The following is a 25179-nucleotide window of genomic DNA, read 5'->3' as shown; positions in this document are numbered from 1 at the left end:
GCTCCCTCTTCCGTAGCCAAGGTAAGAGGAGGCAACATGCCAAGCTCTGGTGAGGTATCCAAACCACTGGCTTCCCCCAGTTCCTCTCTCCAGTCCGGTTCATAGCCCAACTGGTCAGTCACAGGGTCTCCAGACCCCTCCCAGTCCTCCTCACTTTCCTCTGGTTGCCAATCTGGTCTGAAAGAGCCAGGGTAGAACAAGGGCACAAAAGTACCCATCGGTTCCAGATACGGCATCAGTCGATGCCGGGCTGGCTGTGTCTACATCTGGATGGAGGCCGGGGTCGACGCCGGCTGGGGACGCAACCGATATCGGCTGTGGACGTGGTGCCAGTGGAGTCTGCACTGGGAGACGAGAAACAAGGTCAACCAGCACCGATCCGGATCCAGGCCTGGATTCAAGGGGACACTGCGGTGCTCGAGCCACTGGCATCGAAGGCTCAGGGCCCCCAGCCGAGTCCGCGGGGCCTGAAGGCGCGCCGGCGGAGTAAGGTTGCCCAAAGATGACATGCATCGCTTTGTAAAATTGACAAAGCTGGGCAGGGGTCGCTCCGGGTCGCAGGGAAGGGAGGGAAGCCTGGAGTCAACCCTCCGGGCTGCACACGCGGAGCCATGTAAGGGGCACCACCCGCATCCCTCGTCGCGTCGGCCGACGGATGGGGATAAGTCAAAGAAGGACGATGCTTCTGTGGCTCCTTCTTGTACTTCGACTTACCTGACCCTGAGTGCGAAGACTTGGATGAAGAGTGATGATGGCTCCGCGACCGGTCAGTCGACCTCCAACGTAACCGGGACCTTGAACGGCACAGAGCCGACTGTCGGGTCTCAACAAGCTTTCGGAACCACTCCCACAAAGACTTCGGATTCATGGTCCGGCAGTCGGAGCACGACTTGGGGTCGTGGTCACGCGTCCATCACCACTCCCTTTGTACCGCTTTGTTCGCCATACGTTGACAGGGTATGCTCAGATGTGAGTCCCTTGGTTACTTTGCCACTGGATTCTAGCAAGCGTGGCTGAAGACGGCTGAAATGCCAGAAACCGGACCTAGGAAGCTTGTTTCCGGTCCAGGGAAGGCATGGCTTGACAGTTCGGGCAGGACTGTTCCCATGAGGCACAGGGTCAGACTGATTTGCATATGGCCATGTCTGAACTGGGGTGGCAGAGTGGGCTAAAGAACAGTGATGAATTAAACCCAGATCTGTTGACTGGGTGTGAGTGTTTGATTGGTTCAGATGCTCCGTCCATCACCACCCCCTTTTGTACCACTTTGTTCACCATAAGTTGGCAGGGTATGCTCAGACGTGAGTCCCTTGCTCACTTTGCCACTGGATTCAAGCAAGCCTGGCTGAAGACGGCTGAAATGCCAGAAACCGGTCTAAGGAAGCTTGTTTCCGGTTCAGGGAAGGCATGGCTTGGCAATTCGGGCTGGACTGTTCCCATGAGGCACAGGGTCAGACTGATTTGCATATGGCCATGTCTGAACTGGGGTGGTAGAGTGGGCTAAAGAATGGTGATGGATTAAACCTAGATCTGTTGACTGGGTGTGAGTGTTTGATTGGTTCAGATGCTCCGTCCATCGCCACCCCCTTTTGTACCGCTTTGTTTGCCAAAAGTTGGCAAGGTATGCTCAGACGTGAGTCCCTTGCTCACTTTGCCACTGGATTCAAGCAAGCCTGGCTGAAGACGGCTGAAATGCCAGAAACGGTCCTAGGAAGCTTGTTTCCGGTCCAGGGAAGGCATGGCTTGGCAGTTCGGGCTGGACTGTTCCCATGAGGCACAGGGTCAGACTGATTTGCATATGGCCATGTCTGAACTGGGGTGGTAGAGTGGGCTAAAGAACGGGGATGGATTAAACCCAGATCTGTTGACTGGGTGTGAGTGTTTGATTGGTTCAGATGCTCCGTCCATCACCACCCCCTTTTGTACCACAGGAAAAACAGGCACACGTGGTGCGTATCCGTCACCGGCATCAGTCAGCTACAGGAACGGCAAGCCGGGCATCCCTGACGTGCACCAGGAGTCAAAGACTCGAAAACTGTGCTGACAAAAGTCGGCAAAACGTGAGTCAATAAGTGACTGGAGGTACCGCTTTCTCTGAATATGTGCTGGCTGGCGTGGAAAAAGAAAGAACTGACGTCAGCGCGCGAGGGCGGCGTCTATGTAGCTACCGCAACACCATCCCGGTGACCACAATGCCAACGAAGAACGCTGAGTCGACTGATGCCACTTTCTGATGCGCAGGGGTACTGCTGACAAAAACCCTTTCCAGATCCAGTCTGACGCCTGGGCGTAATTCTAAGGTAAAGAATCTATAACTAACTGTTTCTTTTCGATACAGACAAAACAACGTGTAGGAAAGTAGGATTTGCTTTCATGGTTACCCCCACTTTTTGCTTGGTGTCAAGTGTGTTTTTAACCTAGCCTGACTGGGATCCTGATATTCAGGACCCCAGTTACTGTGCTTTCTCCCCTAAATTGACCATGGTAAGTACTTTGATACCTCCACAATTGGCTACTGGTGTATCCTTATAAGTCCCTAGTATATGGTACCGAGACACCAATGGTGTAGGAGGCTGTCTTAGTATGGTGCACACTTATTTAAGCGAAGCACCCTGCACTATTCCAGACAACTCTTAGGGTGCATTTAGTGGTCTTAAACAACCTTAAAAAGCTCTCTTAATGCTCGCTGTGGAGAGCAGCCTTTAGGTTTAGTCAAGTAAGAGTGTAAAGCAGCTTGTTTTACAAGTACTAATCCTATAGTGTACGTTAAGTGAAAAGGAATCACACAGTGACGTTATAAAAATAGTTATTTATTATAAACACTCACTAACACATTGCTATATCTCCTACACGGAGATATAATCACAATGCATACAATACTTCAATTGTAGAACAGGTAAGTAGCACAAATACACAGTGGTCTCCAGTGGGAGACCAAACCATATACTAATAAAGTGGTATGCGAACTGCGACCAAAGTCAAAACTGAACCCACAAGACTTTGAAGAGCCAGGGACCAAAGGAACCACCCAAAGTAAGTCCCCAGGAACCCCACAAAGACCATGTGCAGAGTGAAAACACAGTTGTGTACTCAATGTAAGTCAACAGGGAAGTCGCGATTGCAGTTCTCAAGATGAAGGACCCTTCCCAGAGGACTCTGAAGACACCTTGTGGAAGACGGAATGTTGGAGAGTCACCCCACCTGTGGATACCACAGGAACCAGGACATCTACACCAGGGAAGCTGGGCGCATAGGTGCACAAAGTGACATTGGAATTTGCCTAGGACTTCAGTGAAGATGCCGCTGGCGAAGAAGGTGAAAGAGTCCGGTAGAATCCAAGGGTGGATTCTTGAAGAGGAGTACCTGCAAGCAGAGGGGACAGAATCTATGCCACTCAGTAGTGACCAGGAGGCACAGAAGAACAATGACCACCGATGACAGAAGATGCAGGAGGGTTGATAGTGGCCTTGTCTCTGCAGCTGTGAGAACCAGGCAATGCTGGGGAAGACCAGGAGCTGTTCATGAGATGTCCCACGTTGGAATTCGAGAACAAGGAGGTCCGTGCTTGACGGGAGCACCAACAAGCCTTGGCAGCAGCAACAGACAAGGAAAGTGAAGAAGGTGCAGTGTCGGGGCCAGCAAGGTCCAAGGGACTCACCAAGTGCAGGAGAGTCAGAGTGGGCCCAGAGGAAGCAGGAATGCCCACCGGAGCTAAAGAAGACCCTCAAGAGGACCCACAGGCCGGTGGTATAGGAGTTGCAAGGGGACCTTGAGCATCTCCCCAATGATGTAGGCCTATGGTGCAGAGGATATGGTGAGGATGAAGATCTTGGTAGCAAGAGATGCTAGAGGCTGTAGCTTCTAAGAGCCCAAAGTTCTCTGGATAAGGGAGTCAACAAGCCTTGTCAACGGCAAGTCAACACAGTGTACAGGGGTGCAGTTCCAGCAGTTCCAACCAGAGATACTGGCCTCAAACTTTGTGAGAAGACAGTGCCGTCTCGAGGGAATTGTAGAACTACCACCTGTTTGCTGAACCTTTCGGAGTCCGTGGGACCTCAGGAGCAGCAGACCTGTCAGCTTCGTTGCGGTGCCTGCAGATGCATGGGGGTGTCTCCTTTACTCCAAGGGAGATTCCTTCGGGTTTCCTTGGTGCCAACAGGCCTGTTGAAGAACCTGTCAGAAGCACAGACACAGATGACAAAGAAGGCTTGAAGAACAGCGAGACCAGGAGCAGCAGGAGACTTCCTTGATGTAGTCTCAAATCCAGTCGAAGTTGAATGAGGTCGAAGTGTCCAGAAGGTCGAAGAGCAACGTAGCTTCACGCTTGAGTCTTGTCCCATGATGAATCTAAGGACCACCCCTCCCCCCATAGGCAAGCCCTTAAGCACCCTACGGGTTATGGCTTGGTCTTCCCTGGAGATCACTGTATTTTGTGCTACTTACCGGATTGCATTTCAATTATTCTTGTGTATTGTGTTGATATCTCCGGGTAGGAGATATACCAATGTGTTAGTGAGTGTTGAGTAATAAATAGAGTGGTGGTGGTGGTCATTTACCGTCCCCCTGGCCCCGCGGGACGGTTTCTTAAAGCTCTCTTGGAGACTCTCGTCCCCAGAGCAGTAAGATTTTCTCGTTTTTTGCTGCTCAGTGATTTAAACATTCATGTAGATTGTCAGGAACGTCAGGAAAGTAAGCTCCTATCTGACTCCTTTGACCTGGCCTCCTTTCCCCATTGGGTCTCCTCCCCTACTCATTCAGGCGGTCATATTTTGGACGTCATCTGTTCTAACTTTTCGCTGAAGGCTGAGGCCCCCCAAATACTAACTTGGACTGATCACCAGCTTATTAGATTTTCTTGGTCAGCCTTGAAAGACTCACCTAAAGTCTACCTGAATACACGCCTCCCAAAGATCAATGTAGGCAATTTTTCTGCTTGGCTTGATCAGAATAGGCCCCATTTGGGAGGAGAATTAGATTCTGCTGTGCAGATTTTTGATAGGTGGATTCGAGCAGCTATGTCTGTCTCATCGAAGGCGACTGACCCTGGTAGAAGCAGGATGACTCCCTCACAGCCATGGTATTCGCCCCATCTTCGAGAATACTATGCCAATATCAAACTGGCCAAAACTGAATATTTTGCCAGAAGAATTGAGAAGGCGAATAACAATAGCCGTGAGATTTTTTCTATAGTATAAAGTTTCCTTTCTCCATGTGCTGAACAAATTTCTATCAAACCCTCTACGGAATGGTGCGAAAGCCTCTCCTCCTTTTTCTTGACTAAAATTGCTAAAATCCAGCAAAGTTTTAGAGCTATCGGTGGGGGGAGCTGGACTGAGGATAGGGCTGGATCTAATGTTGAACCTACGCACACCATGGAGAGCTTTGCTCCACCTTCGGTGGATGATACTTTAGTCGCAATCAAGTCGTTAAAATCTGGTGCCCCTGGCGATACCTGCCCGGCCAGGGTGTTGGCTGAAGTGGCAGAAGCAGTGGCACCTGAGGTTTCTCAAATAATGGGTCTATCTTTCACATTAGCCAGGGTTCCTAACGAATGGAAACAGGCTAAGCTGCTTCCTTTGTTAAAAAAGGTAGGTGCAGATCCTACTGTGCCTAGTAATTACAGGCCCATATCTCTACTTCTAGCTATGGCAAAAATTGGGGAGAAACTTGTGTTTGCCCAGCTGAATGCCTTTGTAGAATCCTCGGAGGTTTTACATCCTGCCCAGTCTGGCTTCCGTGCAGCTTATAGCACTGAGTCGGCGCTGGTGGAGATTACTGAGGCTATTAGGGAGTGTCTGGACAGTGGCGGCAGAGCGGCTCTGATTTTATTGGACCTCTCTGCCGCGTTTGATACTGTCCCTCACTCACTCCTTTTGACCCGCTTGGCTGAGATTGGTGTGTTGGGTTCAGCACTGAAATGGGTGAAATCTTTTTTATCGGACAGGTCTCAGCAGGTTTGGATCCCACCTTTTTCATCCTCAGTCAGGCCCCTCACTACCGGGGTTCCCCAAGGTTCCACATTGAGTCCCCTGCTTTTTAATATTTATCTTACCCCTCTTATTGTGCTGGCCGAACAAATGGGAGCAAAAATCATAGCGTGTGCAGATGATACGCAGCTTTTATTTACCTGGCAGGATGCAGCAACTAATATAGAGGTTGTCCGTTCGTGCCTTTCCACTGTGTTTAACTGGTTAGCAGCTGCACAGCTGAAGTGCAACGAAGACAAGACGGAAATTTTGCTGTATGGCCAATTCCCATCCAACTTCAGAGAACTCTTGTGGCCGTCTGATTTTCCCCAGCCAGGCTCAGTTACTATCGCTGCCAAGAATTTGGGAGTCTGGTTTGGAGAGGATCTGAGATTCAAGGCACACATAAAAAAAACTTACTGCTGTGTGCTTCGGATCTCTCAAAGCCATGAGAAAGTTCTTCCCATATCTGCCATCATCAGCTAGAGAGTCGGTTGCGAGAGCTTTAATTTTATCTAGGCTCGACTACGCCAACTCTCTTTTTAGCGGCACTCCAGCTTTCTTAGTCGCCCGACTGCAGATTATCCAAAATGCGACAGCACGGTTGCTGTGTAATATTCCAAGTAGAGAAAGCGTGCGAGCACACCTAAAGGAACTTCATTGGCTGCCGATTGCTCAAAGGATAACTTTTTAAATCCTTACTTTAGCATTTAAGGCAGTCCATGATATGGGGCCATCCTATCTGAGAAAAAGATTCAGCCGTTATGTCCCCACTCAGCCGCTACGTTCAGCTGGCTGTAATTTCCTGAGTGTGCCCCGCTTTCAGCGAGTACGACTGGGAGGCTACTCGCTTGCTGTTGTCGCAGCTCGGACTTGGAACTCCCTTCCCCTTTCCCTGAGATCGACTGAAAATGTTGTCTCTTTCAAGAAAGCACTAAAAACTCATCTTTTTAGAACAGCCTATTAGTGTTATTATTCCTTTAGCTGGCCACTTGCTTGTTTTTCTTTTTCGCGCCAGGATACTCTGGTAGTAATGGAGCGTGCTATAAAACAGCAAATAATAATAAATAGAAGTATTTTTTTTATATAAACACTGTGTGGTTCTTTTTCATTTAACTTGCACTACAGATTAAACTGTTAAAACAAGCTGCTTAACACTCCTTCAAGATAAGCCTGAAGACTTCTCTCCACAGCTACCACTTTGAGAGCTTTCTATGGCTATCAAAGACCACAAAAATCACCATAAGGGTTGTCTGGATTAGTGCAAGGTGTCTCACTTAAATAACTGTACAGCATATACTTAGACAGCAGTCAATACAAAGTATATGTCCTTTAATCAACACACATAATATAAAGGCATTGTTTTACTGGGGGGGGCAAAATTCTTGAGCCTACTGAGATTTTTAGTTACTGTTCTTCAAATTTATGATGCAAAGGTTCTGGGTTCAGTCCTTTATGGTTCTGAACTATGGGGATTCTCTGATATTAGTTTGCTCACCAAAGCAGAAAACAAGTTCCTAAGGTCAGTAACACATACTGCACAAAGCACTCCCCTTAAACCTGTGCTGTTGGACTTGGGCAGAAAAGCTATCGCCAGTAGATCAAGACTTTATTCTGTGCTCTACTGGCATAGACTATGGACCACCCCAGAACTGGTTGATTACACAGCAGCTCTTAGAGATGGTTTTTTAGCAGATTGTTCCAAAAAGATATGCTGGCTATAAAAAAAAATCTTATTAACTATTGGTATGAAGGAGTTATGGGATGACCCTTCAGGATCTCTTTTTCCTACAGCTGCAAGTACATTTAAAAAAAAAAATCTTTTTATTAAAATAAACAATCATGACAGGCTCCAAAAACAGTTGCATACTGTGACAGCATAAGATAGTGTATGGACACACAGAAGGCAAGGTCACTTATGATACAGTTCCAAACATTTCGGTCTGCTTACAAATGCCAAAATACAAACATAGCGCTAGGAGGTTTGGAATCGGAATGGCTTCCCAGTAGATACCCCCTGTACATTCTCCATGCTGCCCATATTTTCTCCCACTTCTTGGGATATCCTCTACTTTTATATATTACTTTTTCAGCCCTTTGGCACCAGTCTAGGTCTTTCTCCCAATCTTCCACTGATGGCAAAACAATGCTACCCCATAATCTTGCTATATTTCTTTTGGCAACCATGCTCGCTAGTGCCAGCCAAATCTTTTCCCACTTGGGCCACGTAATGTCACTCGTAACTCCTAAGATATGCCATCTGGCCTCCAGTGGAACCGCGGTGCCAACCACTTCTGACATAATGTCCGACCAATCTGGACCAGTATGTCCGGATCCTGGCGCAGTCCCACAAAAAATGGAAGAAGGTTCTCACCTCCCCACAGCCCCAAAAACAGTACTCCGTGGCAATGTATCCTATGCAGTATTGTGTTGTGCGTGGGGTGTAGGAGCGGTGCAGGATGAGCAGCTGGACAAGCCGAAACCGGGCGCGGATTGCCACCTCTTGGGGACTCTGTAGGGCCTCCCTCCAGTCGTCTTCCTTCCTCCAACAACCCAACCTCGGACTCCCATTTTTCGCGTAGAGGCCACAGAGGATCAGCGATATTATTAATTAGCTTTTTGTATGTGAGGGATCGAGTAATAATCTATCTTCCAGTGGGCATATTCTGGTAGTTGGTCCCTGTGGTGCATGTGTTGGTACAGAGCATGTCTGAGCTGCTGGTAGTGAAGGAACTCCCCCTTTCCCATTTGGAATTCTGTCTGCAGGGCAGTGAACTCTAGCATTTCCCCTTTTTTCCAGATGTCGCCCAATACGTCAATACCAATTAAGGTCCACTTGCGAAGGCCCTTCAATTTAGCAACCTCATGCAGATAATTCCCAGCCCGAAGCGGAGTTTGTGCCGTGAGCTTTGCTTCCCAACCCACCAGTTTAGTCGCCTTCTTCCATATCTCCACCACTGTGTCAGTGTGAGGCGGCAGAGGCCGACTGCGTCTACCCTTGTGGTAAAGGGCGGCGAGGTAGGTATCCCCCCAAGGACCATGCGGTCCACTCTATATGCCGGTTCGTCCATCGGAGCAAACACCCACCCGTTGATGTTGATTAACTGTGCCGCCTGATGTCGGGGACGGTGAGCCCCCCTTCATATGTCCCCCGCTGAAGCTTCCTCAGTGCAATTCTCGGGCACCCTTTTCCCCATAGAAGTGTGCGTTGCTCCGATTAGATCGCCCGGAAAATCTTCTCCGGAACTGAGAAGGGAACGTTTTGCAGAATATAGAGCAATCGAGGGAGGGCCATCATTTTAAAGAGGCCGGTGCGTCCCATCAAGGAGAACGGGAGAGTTCTCCAATCCCCAACATCTCCTTGTAACCCCTGCAAATACATTTTGGCAAGTAAATTTTGTAGCTGAAACACATGTAGTGGAAAACTCATCTCTGATGGGAAGGTTCTTGGAATTTAAAACCAGATATTCATTTGAGCTGTATTGGGACATTCGACTGCCCCCCTTGATAGGAAACTATATTTCCAATTCAGGGTGGGGTCTCTCCCAATGAAACCCTTCACTAAAAATTGGAATATTGACGGGACGATAAGTTATCTCACTGTCTATCTAGTGAGGAAACTTCTTCTCATGCTTTGTTTGTATGTCCAGCTTATCTAAACCCCCGAAGGAAATGGCTTTCACCTGTATGTAGATTATTGGGGATTAGAAGTAGCATTGTAGCAATGAGAATTTTAATGACAGATCCTAGTCTCACAATCGGATGCTCAGTAGCCAAGTTTTCTGGATAGATGTGGGCTATTACACTACGAAAGAATTTCAAGTGAATGCCATTTGTTCATATCAATGTTTAGATATTTTAAGAATATGTCGAATTGGACTTATTTGATGTGTTTTAATGTATGATGTGATATTTTATCTAATGTATATTTTAATTCTGTTTAAGCTGCTATTTCTGCTTTTATTACTTTTTTGTCGAAATAAAGCTAACTGAACTGAACTGAATACTTCACACATTGCCTTTTGAGTTAAGCCTGACTGCTAAGTGCCAGGCTACCAGAAGTTGAGCACAGGATAATTTAGGGTGTTTTGTGACTTACCTCTGCCAACCAAAAACCCAATGTCTAACACAAATTAAGTTGCTAAAAATGAGAAATTATTTTATTGCAGAACGCAGAACATCTTTGTCGTAATTTGGCAGTGATCGGGTTAGCGTTCAGCTTCGCTACACGAATTTCCCCTTATCTTGACAATGATGTTCGGGGGCCATTTTGTAAACACTGGCGTCCATTTTAGATGAACGCGCTGCCTCGTGGTCAGCATGCCCTTTTTGTCCTTCCTCTGTACCACTGACCACCTAACTTGCCCAGCAACAGGCTATTTTTAGTACCGGTCAAACCTGCACATGCGTAGTTAAACCCTCTGTACTAGTGGACAGTCATTACTTAGGAATGTTCCCCAAACTGACCAGTAGTGTTATAACTCCTCCCATGAGTTGGCTGTGTTCCAAAAATGTCCTTATATGTACCTAAACTGAGCAACTGTGTTCCGCCTACTCTTTTTATTACTGTAAAGCTGTATAAAAGAGGCCTCACACCGATGTTCGGTCTGATACTTCTTGCATTACCGAAGGGTGCTGTAGGAATGTACCACCACCCCATGGGGTCTTAATAAACTTGTTTTTTGCATTTCTAGTTTCCGTGCCAACTTCTGTTTTATGGTGTCAAGCAGTTCCGCAGAATATGTAGGTCTGGAGAACCCGATACCGCAAATTGGCGACCACGAAGGGACTCATCGGCGACTCGGATGCCCGAAGGAGAGGTCGTGACGAAGGATTGGAAACTCGCCATGGACGCGTATGCTGCCACTGAGTGACCCGAGTCTTGGCACCCACGGTGTTTTCTTCCTTTCCTTCTGATCTGACCTTCCAGGTGGCGCCGGTCCTCGACTGAGATCCTGATCGTTCAAGTTGTCGTACAGTGCCTGTTTGGCTGATTCGATTAAGGAACTTGGCAGTTGGAACCTGGATACTTGAGAAATTTGGTAAGCTTGTGATTGGTAAGATAGTCTACGGACGCTTACTGTGGCTTATTGGATTTGTTTTGAGTTAGCTAACATTTGGTTCTATGATTTGAGTTATATGTGCAGTGCACTTCACATAGGCAGGCCATGCAGAGATATTTCCCTAATTTCGTATTTGTTGAACGACACATTTTTGTGTAAAGTATAGTAAGTGCCATTTTTGTAATATCGCGTTTTCGTGATATTTTGACATACCTGTTTTAAGCACACTTCGAGGAATGTGCTGTCTTGGAAAAGGTAGCAGTTATCGATTAAATGAATCTCAGCCGGCTCCCCCAGAGGGGACACCTAATCGTGAAATGTTCGTTAAATTTGGCCTTCCCCCTATTATGTACAGTACATTGTGGCACAAGTATACCAAATCCGATCCCGAATTGCAATGGCCACTACATGGGTCGTTTGATTTACGAAAGGTTCAGTATGTGGAGCAATGTTTGTTTCAGCGCAGGTCTAGACAGGATATGTTTGATTGTGTACGTATGTGGGAGAAAGCGGTGTGTGAGTGAATGAAGCGTGAACAAGCCTTGGCGGACAAAGAGCAGCGAAAGGCTGCTCGTGATAAAGCTTTACAGCTGGAGGAAAAAGAGTTGCAGGAAAAGAAAGATAGGCAGGCACGGGAACATAATTTGCAGATGAATGGTCAATTTCCTATTCGACGTCCTCTTTATCCTGTCCTTACTAATGAACTTGATGATTTTTCATTATTAGACCGTTGCCCGCCTCCATATGTTCCACCTACGGCCCCGACTGAGGATTCGGACGGAGAAGATCACGGGGGTAGTCGTACTAGGCTAAGTGTTGGCCAAACTGCGGAATTGCGTAGTTTGGCCCGAAATCTCAATCTTAAAGCGATAACTATTTCAGAGATTGATGACCACATGCGTAAATGGTCTGAGCAAGAACGGTTGTATTTCTTGAGTCATTTTGGAGATGAAGTTGTAGAACGATTTAGGAAGTATTCGACTGATTTGGAGCCTAAGGATATATCAGTTGGTCGTGAGAATATGCGTAAAGGTCTTTTTGTTCTTACAGATGCAGATTTGTTCTTTCAACGGTTGGTCCAGCTACGGGATGAGGCGTCAAGACTACGGGAGGTGAAAAAGGCATCAGATGCACCTGCGCCGGAATAGATGGAAAAATCCAAAGAGTGTTCTGTCTTTGGAGCAGATAAGAGTTCTACAGTTCATGTTATGCCTATGCGTGAAGCTGCACCTTTATATGTCCCTCCTAAAGGGCAAGGTACAGATAATGACAAGTTGTCTGTGGATGCAAAGGGTTATTTTATATATAATTGGGTTTATACACCGTGGAACAGAACAGATGTTATGGCACTTAAGGCTGCTCTGCCTGACCCTCGTAAGAATCCGGCAGCTTTCTATGAAGGAGTAGAAGGGGCTATTTCTTCGTGTGTTATGACATTAGTTGATATTGATCTCTTCTTTGGGTTAATATTGCCTCCCGATATGTGGAGGGCGATTCGTAAGTTCGATGATCAAGCGATCCTGGGGGCGGATTGGAAAACTTTAGCTCAAGCTGATTTGGATAGGGAGCCCGCATGTAAGCCATGCCAATTAATTTTAGATCTCCCGGCGGCTATTTTAAATAAGTTAAAAACGCTTGTTCCTCCTAAAAAGATTGATTGGACCATGGTAGCCTCTTGTAAGCAGAAGGCGGACGAGTCGGTTTCTGACTTCTTCTCACGTTTTGAGGAAGCATTTCATGATTACAGTGGGCAATTATTAACAGAGGACACGGGTCGGCATTTATTTGTTGACAAGTATGTAGCAAACCTCCTACCGGAGATTGCGAAACGTTTAAAGACTAGTGAAAGTTCCTGGACCACGGCGACCCCTGCTTCTTTATTGACTATGGCTCAATATTATGAACGACAGGAATTGGAGGCTAAAGAAAGTACTGATAAGAAAGTGAAGGAATTAAAGACGAAAGTGATGTTGGCTCAGGTCTATGCTACACAGCCGAGAGGGAATGATAGAGGTAGGCGTGGATCGTACGGTACGTCTTCTGTTCGTACCGTCATTTCTGAGGATCAGTGTGCATACTGCAAACAGTTTGGACATTGGGCCTCAGACTGTCCGGTGCTTCGAGAACAACGTAATCAGCGTGGTCGATGAGGTGGAAGAACACGGAATAGTTATTCAGGAGCGAGGGGTGGAGTGAGCGATCGTGGTAGGTTTGAAGCGAGGGGTCATGGTCAGGCTGATAATAATACTTTTGATCGACGGAATCAGTATCAGATAGCTGAGGGTGAGTTTACTGAGTCTCAGGATTATGTACATGCATAGGATTGCGTAGGATGGGGTGTGGAATCGGTTGAAGTTCCAGTAGATCAAAGAGGTCCATATGTATCAGCGGACGTTTTGGGTTCTACTGATCAGTTCCTAGTTGATACAGGAGCTACTCGTAGTGCTCTGTCTAAACACTTGGTTCCAAGGGCTCCCCTGTCTAGCGAAATGATTACATCGATAGGGTTCAATGGAACACCCTCTCTTAGCCCATTGTCACAACCCCTTACATTTCACATTGACAAATTTCTTGTCCCGTGCCCGTTTTTGTTGTCACCGAACACTCCAGATAACATTATGGGAATAGATATGCTTAAATATTTTCGAGCGACTATACGCTGCGCTCCTGAAGGGGTGCGGGTTATTTTGAATGACAATTACCCAGATGTAGAGAGATTGTACTCCATGCAAGAGATCGAGGCGTTAGCCTCTCTCCCAAAAACGTTATGGGCTACTTCAGACACGGATGTTGGACAGATGATTATCCCTCCTATTCGCATTACTGTGAAGGAGGGAGCGTCTCTGCCTCGTGTACCACAGTATAAAATATCCAGGGAAGGTGAAGTTGCTTTAACACATATTGTGCATGATTTGATTATTGCAGGCGTGGTAGAGGAAGTTCCCTATAATGTCTGCAATAGCCCTATTCTTCCGATTTTAAAGAAGGATACTGATGACAAAGTCTATCGGTTTAGCATTGATTTGAGAGAAATTAACAAGATAGTAGTGCCCCAATACCCAGTGGTGTCTGATATTACCACCCTACTTACTTTGATTCCGCCCACAGCCACTACCTTCACTGTGATAGACTTGAAAAATGCTTTCTTTTCCATTCCCATCCATCCTGATAGCCGATATCTGTTTGGCTTCACATTAAATATTAAATCGTATAGATTTTGTCGAGTTCCTCAAGGTTATACTGAAAGTCCTAGCATTTATAGCCAGGCCCTAAAAAGACAGCTTGATTCTTTTGATTTACAGTCTGGAGTGGCTCTCGTTCAATATGTTGATGACATTCTACTTGCAGCAGACACTCAGGAGCAATGTGAGGAGAGTAGTCTTGCTTTGCTTTCTTTTCTTGCCCATAATAATCACAAGGTTTCGAGGAAAAAGCTCCAATACTGTAGACCAAAGGTGACCTACCTCGGTCATCTTTTGTCTAAGGAGGGACGTGCATTGACATCTGATTGAATCCAAGCGATTTTAGATACACCAGCCCCCCGCACTCAGAGAGATGTTCGTGCTTTCATAGGTTTAACGTCTTTTTGTAGGCAGTGGATAATGGGGTTTTCACACATTATAAAACCTTTGTTAGCATTATTGTCCAAAACCACACAGATTCCCCTTGAATGGACAGATGAATGTCAGAATGTTTTTGAACAATTGAGTCAAGCCCTTTGTTCTGCACCAGTGCTAGGTACACCGGATTATACAAAGATCTTTACACTATATGTACATGAGAAGGATGGGTGTGCATTGTCAGTCCTAGTGCAGACACACGGGGATAAACAGAGAGCGTGTGCGTATTTCTCGGCAGTACTTGACCCTGTAGCACGAGGATTACCTGGGTGTTTTCGAGCAGTCGCAGCAACAGCAGTGGCTATACGACAGAGTGAGGGAATAGTTTTGTCACATAAATTGTTGGTGTTAGTTAGATGCTCTGTTAAACCAAACAAAGACCCAGTACGTTACGAGTGCACGTTTAACAGGATATGAGCTAACGTTGTTGGCGCCACATATCACACTAAAGAGATGTGCTACTCTGAACCCTGCTACTTTATTGCCGTATCCAGTTGCTGAGGGCCAGGAGGAAGAACACCATGATTGTGTTTTCCTGACTGAAGAACAAACAAAGGGTCGTATTGACTTACAGGATACGCCGCTTCCAGATGTAGATGGAGAACTGTGGGTTGATGGATCGTGTTTAAGGTTGCCAGATGGTACAACGTCAGCAGCATATGCGATCACGACACTTAAGAAAGTGGTAGAAGCAGCACGAATACCACAGAAATCGGCCCAAGCAGCGGAATTGATAGCCTTAACAAGAGCATGTGAATTAAGTGCTGGTTTATGTGTGAACATCTACACTGATAGCCGGTACGCCTTTGGAGTAGCGCACGATTTTGGCCTACTCTGGAGAGAGCGAGGGTTTCTGACTTCACATGGAGTACACATTATGCATGGAGAACTAGTGCGTGATCTCCTGAATGCGCTATTATGTCCAAAGAAAGTGGCGATAATTAAATGCAGCGCACATAAGAAAGTGACAGACAAAGTAGGACAAGGAAACGCCTTTGCAGATCACATAGCGAGGGAGACTGCTAGGTTGCAAAATGTCTCGCCGATGTATGTGGTGAAGTCGCAGGCTGAGCGATGGCATGATGCTAGAGAGGAGATACTAGATATTCAGAAATCAGCATCTGAAGCAGAACTCGCAACCTGGGCAACGGAGGGAGGGTTGGATGATGAGGGTTGTTGGAGAAGCAAAGATATAGAGAGATGGAAATTGCCTGCAGCTTACTTGCAGGCAATGGTTCAAATGACACATGGATTGGCACATGTTGGAGCTCTTGCAATTACTAAATTGCTCACACGAGTTTGGGAGCATCCTGAGATTGTCAATACGGCCAGAAGAGTAGTACAGACCTGTCTGATATGCTTGCAGTACAATCCTGCTAAAGGGACGTATACTCCAAAAGGAGGGTTTGTTCCACCCGCTGCACCATTCGAAGTACTGCAAATGGATTACATCCAGCTTGAGCGTTGCAATAACCTTAAGTATGTCTTAGTGGTGGTGTGTGCTTTCAGCAAGTGGATTGAGGCCTTCCCCACGAAGGATAATACAGCACTGACAACAGCTAAGGTTTTGCTCAAAGAGTACTTCCCACGCTATGGTGTTTGTAAATTTCTGTGGAGTGATAATGGTCCTCATTTTGTGGGGAAAATTGTGGAATACGTTATGAAGGGATTGGGAATTCAGCAAAAATGTCATGCTGTATTCCATCCGCAGTCAGCAGGTCTGGTGGAAAGGTATAATGCTACTCTGAAACTGAAGCTAGCAAAGATCGTGGCATCTACGTCTTTGAAATGGCCAGATGCTTTGCCTCTAGCATTGCTATCTATTAGATCAGTGCCCCATTCCCGAACTGGCCTCACACCTTATGAAGTGGTGTTTGGAAGGCCTATGAATATATGGGGAGTACCTAAGCCTCGGTTGTTACATGATGTGCCTTGTATAATGATGAACGATTATTTGGCACGATTAACAAATGATTTACTTTCTATTCAACAGGTTCGAGAAGCGCTCCCCGACAATTCAATTGGAGAGGCTCATAATCTTCGTCCTGGCGACCACGTGATGGTCCGGTCTTTTGAGAGAACCAGCAGCTTGGAGCCGAGGTGGCGTGGCCCTGAGCAAGTGTTGCTGGCCACTCGGACGGCTGTGCGAGTCACGAATAAGAAGCGGTGGGTGCATTCTACTCATTGTCGTCGTGTCTCTCCGGATTTGGTGAACCCTACTGTGCTGTCCGATTATCGAGACATCTTGGACGAAGAGAAGAGCCCAGCTGTTACTTCTACTGAATCGGAGGGAGCCTCCCGGACCACACTGTCTCTGGCTTAGAAAGATATAATTTACGGCCAAGAAAAGCAGTTGTTTTGTGCGAGACTGGTTGAGTTACCGCTCCAGGTTTGTGAAACGGAAGCCGGGAATATCAAGGGGGGGGGGGATCAGTTCTGCCAAGTTTAGCGACACCCGTCTTGAATCTCGGAGAAGAAACCAACGGCTACCTCGGAGCTCAGCACTCATATTTTTATTTTTTAGTTGCTTTATTTTGAGACACTTGTACTTTGAACTATGACATCTACTATGATGCGTAATAAGAGAATTCTTGGTGCAGTGCTTTTTGTTATGACCATAGTGGTGATAGCAGTAATAGCTTGGGTGGTAGAACGATTGGTTCCGGCAAGAGAATATTTATTGCCTACTACCCCAATTCCATCCGAACATTTTCATTTCACTTTGCCTTACCATGAAGAACGACATAGACAGACTTATCTAAATAACAGTTTCATTCAAATTTTACATCACACCCATAATATGACGAACACTTCGAACTGTTTGGTATGTGGAATGTTGCCTGGACATCAAAAGAAAGGAGGGACTCCGCTTATTCCTCTCCCGTTCTCTCATAATGGTTCTTGTAATGCTTGGTACACTCTTCTGTTCACTTTGAGATGGCCGACGAAGGGGGGATTACTTTTTCGACTCAATAAAGTGTGCTATAATGATCGAGATGGTTAACCGCAAGCAGAAGGAACTAAATTTGAATGGGAAGAATATCGACCACATAATGTATCTTCACCTCGAATTTATACGAATCAGAGAAATGTAAATATGTCTAGCCTGCATGTAATTACAGTTATTGATACTAAAGCTGATGTATGTGTCCGAAATAAAGGTACAATTCCAGTAGGAAGAAGTGAATGTAACACTACTCTCGCCTTTGACACTCCAAATGGTATTACCTTTGTGGCCTCACGAAACACTTACTTTATATGTGGAAATAAAGGTTATCACCGTCTCCCTATAGGATGGTTAGGAACATGTTATATATCTTTTGTATTACCTCCTGTGTTTATTGCCCCGCCTATGTATCATAATGATTTTGTGTTATACCATGATTTTATACTAAATAGAGTGAAGAGAACATTAGCAATTGATGAAATTGACCAGACAGATACCTCCCTGCAGCAATATGTTGATTTCAACTTAGGTCTCTTTTTGTTTGTTGGTGCTGCTCTAAATAGCAGAAAGATAAGACGGCTAACACGTGTTGTGGAAGCCGTTGCCAATGAGACAGTTTTTGCCTTAGGGAATTTGACTGAGGAACTTCAAATTACCAGAATTGTAACGCTCCAGAACCTTATGGTTCTTGATGTAGTGCTAGCTGACCGTGGGGGTGCATGTCGCATTATCGGAAGTAGTTGCTGCGTGTATGTACCTGATAATTCACCTTCTGTATATGATGCTATTTCTAAATTGCACAAAATAGCTGCTGAAATACATCCTGATAATGGTACCTGGACACTTTCGGGTTGGTTTTGGACGTTGCTTAGTACTTGGGGTTGGAAACTGCTGACAATTTTATGTGTAATAATTGGGATACTCTTCTTTCTATGTCTATGTATTCAGTGTGGCCCTATGATATGTTCTATGTGCATTTCTGCTTGTATTCCATCCAAACGAGCTATTGTCAAGAATGAGCAAATGATCAACAGAGAAATATCAAACATTATGTCCATCAATATTGACGATGCATACCCTGATTATGTCCATTATGAGGTAGCTTCAGCTAAACGCTAAAAGGGTCGTCTGTCGTAATTTGGCAGTGATCGGGTTAGCGTTCAGCTTCGCTACACGGATTTCCCCTTATCTTGACAATGATGTTCGGGGGCCATTTTGTAAACACTGGCGTCCATTTTAGATGAACGCGCTGCCTCGTGGTCAGCATGCCCTTTTTGTCCTTCCTCTGTACCACTGACCACCTAACTTGCCCAGCAACAGGCTATTTTTAGTACTGGTCAAACCTGCACATGCGTAGTTAAACCCTCTGTACTAGTGGACAGTCATTACTTAGGAATGTTCCCCAAACTGACCAGTAGTGTTATAACTCCTCCCATGAGTTGGCTGTGTTCCAAAAATGTCCTTATAGGTACCTAAACTGAGCAACTGTGTTCCGCCTACTCTTTTTATTACTGTAAAGCTGTATAAAAGAGGCCTCACACCGATGTTCGGTGTGATACTTCTTGCATTACCGAAGGGTGCTGTAGGAATGTACCACCACCCCATGGGGTCTTAATAAACTTGTTTTTTGCATTTCTAGTTTCCGTGCCAACTTCTGTTTTATGGTGTCAAGCAGTTCCGCAGAATATGTAGGTCTGGAGAACCCGATACCACATCTTGATGTGCTAGTCTTTATTGTTTTCAAGATTAGACTACTGTAAGTCCTTGCTCAGTGGGATTCCAAAAGTATGCCTCGCTCCTTTCAAGGGAGCTCTACAGATGGCAATATGCCTAGTAACAGCAAACACCGAGACCATTTCAACACTATACTTGTTATGCTGCATGTTTTCTATCTAATTCAAGATGATCCTGCAAAACACCCTGACTAGTGCATACAAAAATACACACAGGTTTCCCCCAATATATCGCTCAGAAACCAAACATCAATGGAGGTGTCCAAGCCATTAGGAGTTCTGAGGATGTTGTCTTGGAAGCTTCCTAGAATCAGGAAGCAGTGTAACATACAACAGTTTTTCTCAGACTGCTCTTTAAAAGTCTAGTCATCCCTAACCCTTTCACTGAGATCAAATGCCTTGCAACCATTCATGACATTTGTTTTTTTAGTACAGCAATGGATGAATAACCAACACATGTATAAAAAGAAGCAAATGCATTTTGTTTGCATTCGGCGTCTTTGAATTGTCACCTCGATTTGTTTCGGTCTTTGACCAGTGTGTCTAGGTTATGGTGTGACATCAAACACACAAACGATGATGAGAGGAATACTTGCAATATGTCTAACCACTGGCAATTGCTCTGTGTACAATTTCAACTCATTGTGTTTTTTGACTACCAGCTTTCTCAGATTAGATCCAGCCATATGCAAATCAGTCTTGGTCCAAAAGAAACAGTCCAGCCCAAACTGCCAAGTAAGGGCCTCTGTGAACCACAACACAAGCCATCCAAGACTGGATTTAGGCTGAAGGGGCCTCTTCAGGTATGTGTAGCTTAGTTCCAGTGGAACAATGAGCAAAAGATCCACATCTGGACATACCCATGGCCACTCAGGGCATTTTATTAAACCCACACAAGGTGATGGAAGGATTGCTTGCAATAAGGTTACCAGTGGCAATCGCTCGGGTAACATTTCTATCCATCATTCATTTGCTGCTATGCCACCTCAGATTAGATCTAGCCATATGCAAGTCATTTTGGTCGAACCTCAATAAGAACAGTCCTGCCAGCAGGTCCTCTCGGAACTGAAATACAGGAAACACCAAACTAAAAAGCCCCAGCTAGAGTCAAACCAGTCTTGGTTGCTTGTGTTCCAGTTAAGAGAGGAGCAGGCTTGGCAATTCGGGTTGAACTGCTCATATTGGAACAGTATCAAGGTTGATTTCTATATGGCTGTGTCTAATCTGAGGTAGCATGATGGGCAAAAGAAACGATGGACTGGGCTGAGGCCCGGAGTGATTACCAGTGGCTGAGATTAATTCAAGCATCCCACCCAAGGAGTGGAGGAACGGCAAACCTGTCCAGAGTTTCCCACAAGAATGCCCACGCTACACTGTCGAAACTTTCTCAGCATCGAGGGGATCAGAGAAACCTCTTGTTTCGATGTTTCTGCAAAGTCAATTATAGGGACTGTGAAACAGCGTGAGCGGTATTGTCTCTACCAGTTACACTCTCATGTTGTCCAGTAGATAATAGATAAGTGCTATATTTTGCAAGTCTCTTTGATAATACACTAATATAAACATTAGAATCCACGGTGAACAACCTTTACAACAAAACTTTTACAACGCACTACCATTACAACGCAGTCATTACAATGCAAACTATTACAACGCATTGTGCTGGGGGGCGCTCTAGGATAGGGAATAAGTTTAATTTACTATCCAACACCTTCCCTAGTGTCCACGGGGACTGGAGTTGGAATAGTAAATTAAACTTTTCACTATCCAGCACCCCAAAGCGCTATGCGTTGTAAAGGTTTACGATGTAAAAACCGCTTTGTAAAGCCATGCGTGGTAAAAGTATGCGTTGTAACGTCATACATCCGAATCCACCTCTATCAAATATATAAGGTCATTTGATGATGAAAAATTAGGCCAGTCGAAGAAGGATTGTGGTGCATTAGGGGAGGTATTGCTATGCATTTGTTATGTAGCCTAAGGTTATGTATGAGAACTACATAGCAAGCCTTCAATAGACAGTGTCAAATAGAAATCTAAAGTTCTATTGAGAAAAATAACATATTTTACATTTGTTTTGTCCCAATGTGGCAGAGGGCATATGTGTACAATAGCCTACAGGGTAAAAGGAGGTGAGTAGGGCTTGCTTTTATGCGTACTAAACGTGCTACTCCTTTGCAGTGCAAAGTAAATGTAAACTTCTATTTTGTCAGCTAGCTTACAAGAAAAAAACATAAAAGAAATCAAATAATAACAACTAGTTTTGTATTACTTACTTTGCATTTAGTAGAATGCAGATTGCTTCCATAACAGTCATGACAAGATCTGGTGGTTTTGTAAAAACCCGGATTTCAGATATATCTGCCTTGTCCAAAGAGTTCAATGCTTTATTTGCAGCCTCTAAAGCTGGAAGAGCCTCATCTAGATCTCGCTGGGCATCATCAGCTATCGCTTGTGTATCTTCGGCCTTTACTTTTGCAGTGGCTTCATCTTCTTTAACTATGCGGCGAACCTGATAGTCAAGAGACCAAGAAATGTCAAAATATTGATTGATATTAACATTCGTTATACAATGTTCTATTTTTACAACCAATGTTTTATTTTTACAACCAAAATGTTAAATACCCCAGCTCCATTGAAGTGCTTTTTGTATAATAATACGTATTTCGAAACAATCAGAGATATGGAATACCGGGATCAAGTCCCTAGTAAGCCATCAGATGCATAGGCAATATTATCAAAAGAAGTAGGCCCTGGCAATAATCACATGTACCTGATCCCCCCATTGCACAAAGTTGCAATTAAACATCAGTCCTTTCAAGATCTGAGTGTAATGAACAAGTTACTTACCTTTGGTAACGTATTATCTGGTAGAGACTATATATAGCTGCAGATTCCTTACCTTTGAATTTCTCAGGCGTCAGGCTGGGTCGGGAAACGTTTGCTGAACAATACTCCTTGCCCGCGCCATCGGGTGGCTCCATTCGACTCCATGTAGTGTCGTCGGTAGCGTCGGTTATGATGTCGCAGTATAGGCGCCACCCAGGTGTACGGATATCAGTACTTTTCTTTTTTTCCATGCCTGAAGTGCAGAGCCATGAAGAAACTGGCCCAGTTGTGTGCATAAATAGGGCCCTGAGAAGGGGAATTACCCTAGTCCTACAACATTAGTCCGCAAAGCGGGGAGGCATGGGCGGGGCTGTAAGGAATCTATCTACAGCTAGATATCGTCTTTACCAGATAATGCATTACCGAAGGTTAATAACTTGTTTATCTGATAGAGACTTCTAGCAGCGGATTCCTTACCTTTGAATTAGATACCCAAGCCATACCATCCCGGGGTGGATTGTGGACCAATAACTTACACTAGGAAGTCCTGCAAGACCGAACGGGCAAAATGGCAGTCCCTGGGGACCTGACTGTCCAGGCAGTAGTGCATGGCAAACGTGTGCAAGGATATCCATGTTGCTGCCTGACAGATGTCAAGGACTGGGACATCTGAGCCAAGGCCATAGTCACAGCCTTTCCTTTGGTGGAATGGGCCCTTAATCCCTTAGGGAGCTTCTTCTAAGCCAGGGCATAGCGGATCTTAATACAGAGAATGACCCAGCGAGATATGGTCCTTTTCTGCACTGACCGCCTCTTCTTAGCTAACACGTACCCCACCAAAAGTTGGTTGTGCACCAGGAACTCTTTAGTGCGGTCAAGGTAGAATGACAACGCTCTTTTTGGGTCCCAGCGGTGGAGACACTCCTCTTCCTTAGAGGGATGCGGGAGAGCAAAGAAGGTGGGCAGCATGATGGATTGACCCAGGTGGAATGGGCTCACTACCTTTGGCAAAAATTAAGCATGGGTGCGAAACACTTTGTCCGGAAAAAACACCATGTAGGAAGGCGTGCAAGATAACGCCTGCAACTCACTCACCATCCGGGCAGGTGTAATCGCCACTAAAAAGGCTATCTTGATGGTAAGGAGGGCACAGTTGTGTAAAGGCACAAAGGGAGCGCACATAAGATAAGTGAGGACCAAATTAAGGTCCCACTGCGGCATAACAAAGGGCATAACCAAAAACAAGCGAGTCAGCCCTTTCAGAAATCTATTTACAACTGGAGACCTAAAGAGAGAGGATTGGTCTGGCAGCAGCAAAAAAGCAGAGAGCAGAAATATAACCCTTGAGAGTTCCCAAAGCACAGCGCTGCTGGGCAGGGGTTAGAATGAATAGAAGAACAGTGGAAAAAGAAGCAGAAAGAGAGTCAATAGACCTTTCTGTACAGTATAATACACATTTCTGCCAACAGCAGGCGTATACTGTCTTAGTGGAGGGCCGTCTGGCCGCCAAAATAATATTACATACTTTGGGAGGAAGGTTAAAAGCCATCAACTGTCACTGCTCAATCTCCACGCATGGAGGCGCAGAATTGACAGGTTCGGGTGGAGAACCCTCCCCTACTGCTGCGACAGAAGATCCTACCGAAGAGGCAGCCTAATCGGAGGATCAATGCTCATTTTCAGAAGTTCTTTGGCTACCGCTCTATCCAGTGTTTTTGCAGGAATGAGCAATGACTGATCTTGATGTTAGTTTATCAGGTAACGTGTCTGTCATGACAGGCTTACCCATACTGTTAAGAAGGGATATGAAGAATTTTGGGAAGAGAGATTTGAATCCAGATGAGGCGGTGATACGTTTTCCTTTAGCAGTGTATTTGAAAGACTGACTCAATGATTCTTATGAGTTCTTTTAGAAGGATGCAACTGAAAAAGCTCCATTTGGGTGCATTCCAGGATTGATTATGTTTTTTTTCATTGGGTAAAGAGGTTATCAATATTGTGCTAGTTTAATCAAAGCTGGCAGGCAGGTATCAGTGTTCGCACCTTTTTCTGCCCCTAATCCCTCAGCCACCAGGCATTTCAGACATTCTTCTATGTCTTTATAGCAAGGGAGAAAGGCATATGACTAAGCCTGAACTTCACAGAACCAGGGGCGTATCTCTCATTGATGTGATGCAGCAGGTGCAGTGCGGCCAGGCCCAGAGGCCTCAGGGTGCCACTGAACCCTGATTGTAGATGTATTTTATGATTTAAACAGCAGCCAGATAGGCCCATTTTCTTCCCTTTCCTAGCACCCATGACACACTGGCTACACCACTGTACAGCACACAAGAAAATAGACAACAAAGTGAAAGCTGTGCAGAGGCTCAAAATCCATGCTGATTTTTGCTGCTTTACTTCTTGGAGCTACATAATTGTTAGACCTGGCACCATTGGCGTGGGTCTCCCTTCCATTTTTTGCTGTTGCCTTCTATGTTTTTGCTCTGTTTTTGCTGGTCTAGATGCTTTGGGCACTTTGCAACTGCTATTCAGTGCCAAAGTGCAAGTGCTCCCTATTGTAAATTGTTGTAATGGATTAGTGACTCCATAATTGGCCTATTTAATTTACTTATCAGACCCTAGTACAGTGCACCATGAGTGCCCAGGGCCTGTAAATCAAATGCTGCTGGTGGGCTTGCAGCACTAATTGTGCCACTCACTGAGCAGCTTGTAAAATGTGGCTCAGGCCTGCCATTGCAGAGCCTGTGTGCAGTCTGGGACTGCCATGTCGACTTGGCAAGTGTACCCACGTGACAGTCCCTAAACCTTCCCTTTTCTACATATTAGTCACCCCTAAGGTAGGCCCAAGGTACCCCTATGGGCAGGGTGCATTGTATGTGAAAGGTAGGACATGCCCCGATGTGGGTGGCGCATGTCCTAATAGTGAATTACAGCCAATTTCGTTTTTCACTGTCGCATGTCTATCTGTTCCCAAAGGCCAGAATGGGCAGTTTGATTATAACATCTTATAATCCTAACTGA

General features: G+C 45.5%; 1 protein-coding gene across 1 annotated transcript in view; it reads right to left on the bottom strand.

The window, feature by feature from the left end:
• Nucleotides 1–25179, bottom strand: part of DNAH6 (dynein axonemal heavy chain 6) — a 2460712-nt gene that overhangs the window by 805421 nt on the left and 1630112 nt on the right. Inside the window, exon 51 of the mRNA XM_086961829.1 lies at nt 21606–21841. Within this exon, the coding sequence (XP_086817955.1) occupies nt 21606–21841 (236 nt within the window). The remainder of the gene's footprint in view (nt 1–21605; nt 21842–25179) is intronic.

Source organism: Lissotriton vulgaris, chromosome 3_1 (genome assembly GCF_964263255.1).
Source record: "Lissotriton vulgaris chromosome 3_1, aLisVul1.2, whole genome shotgun sequence".
NCBI classification, from domain to species: domain Eukaryota; kingdom Metazoa; phylum Chordata; class Amphibia; order Caudata; family Salamandridae; genus Lissotriton; species Lissotriton vulgaris.
The sequence above is the reverse complement of the archived record's forward strand: the minus strand, read 5'-3'. Positions and strand labels throughout refer to the sequence as shown.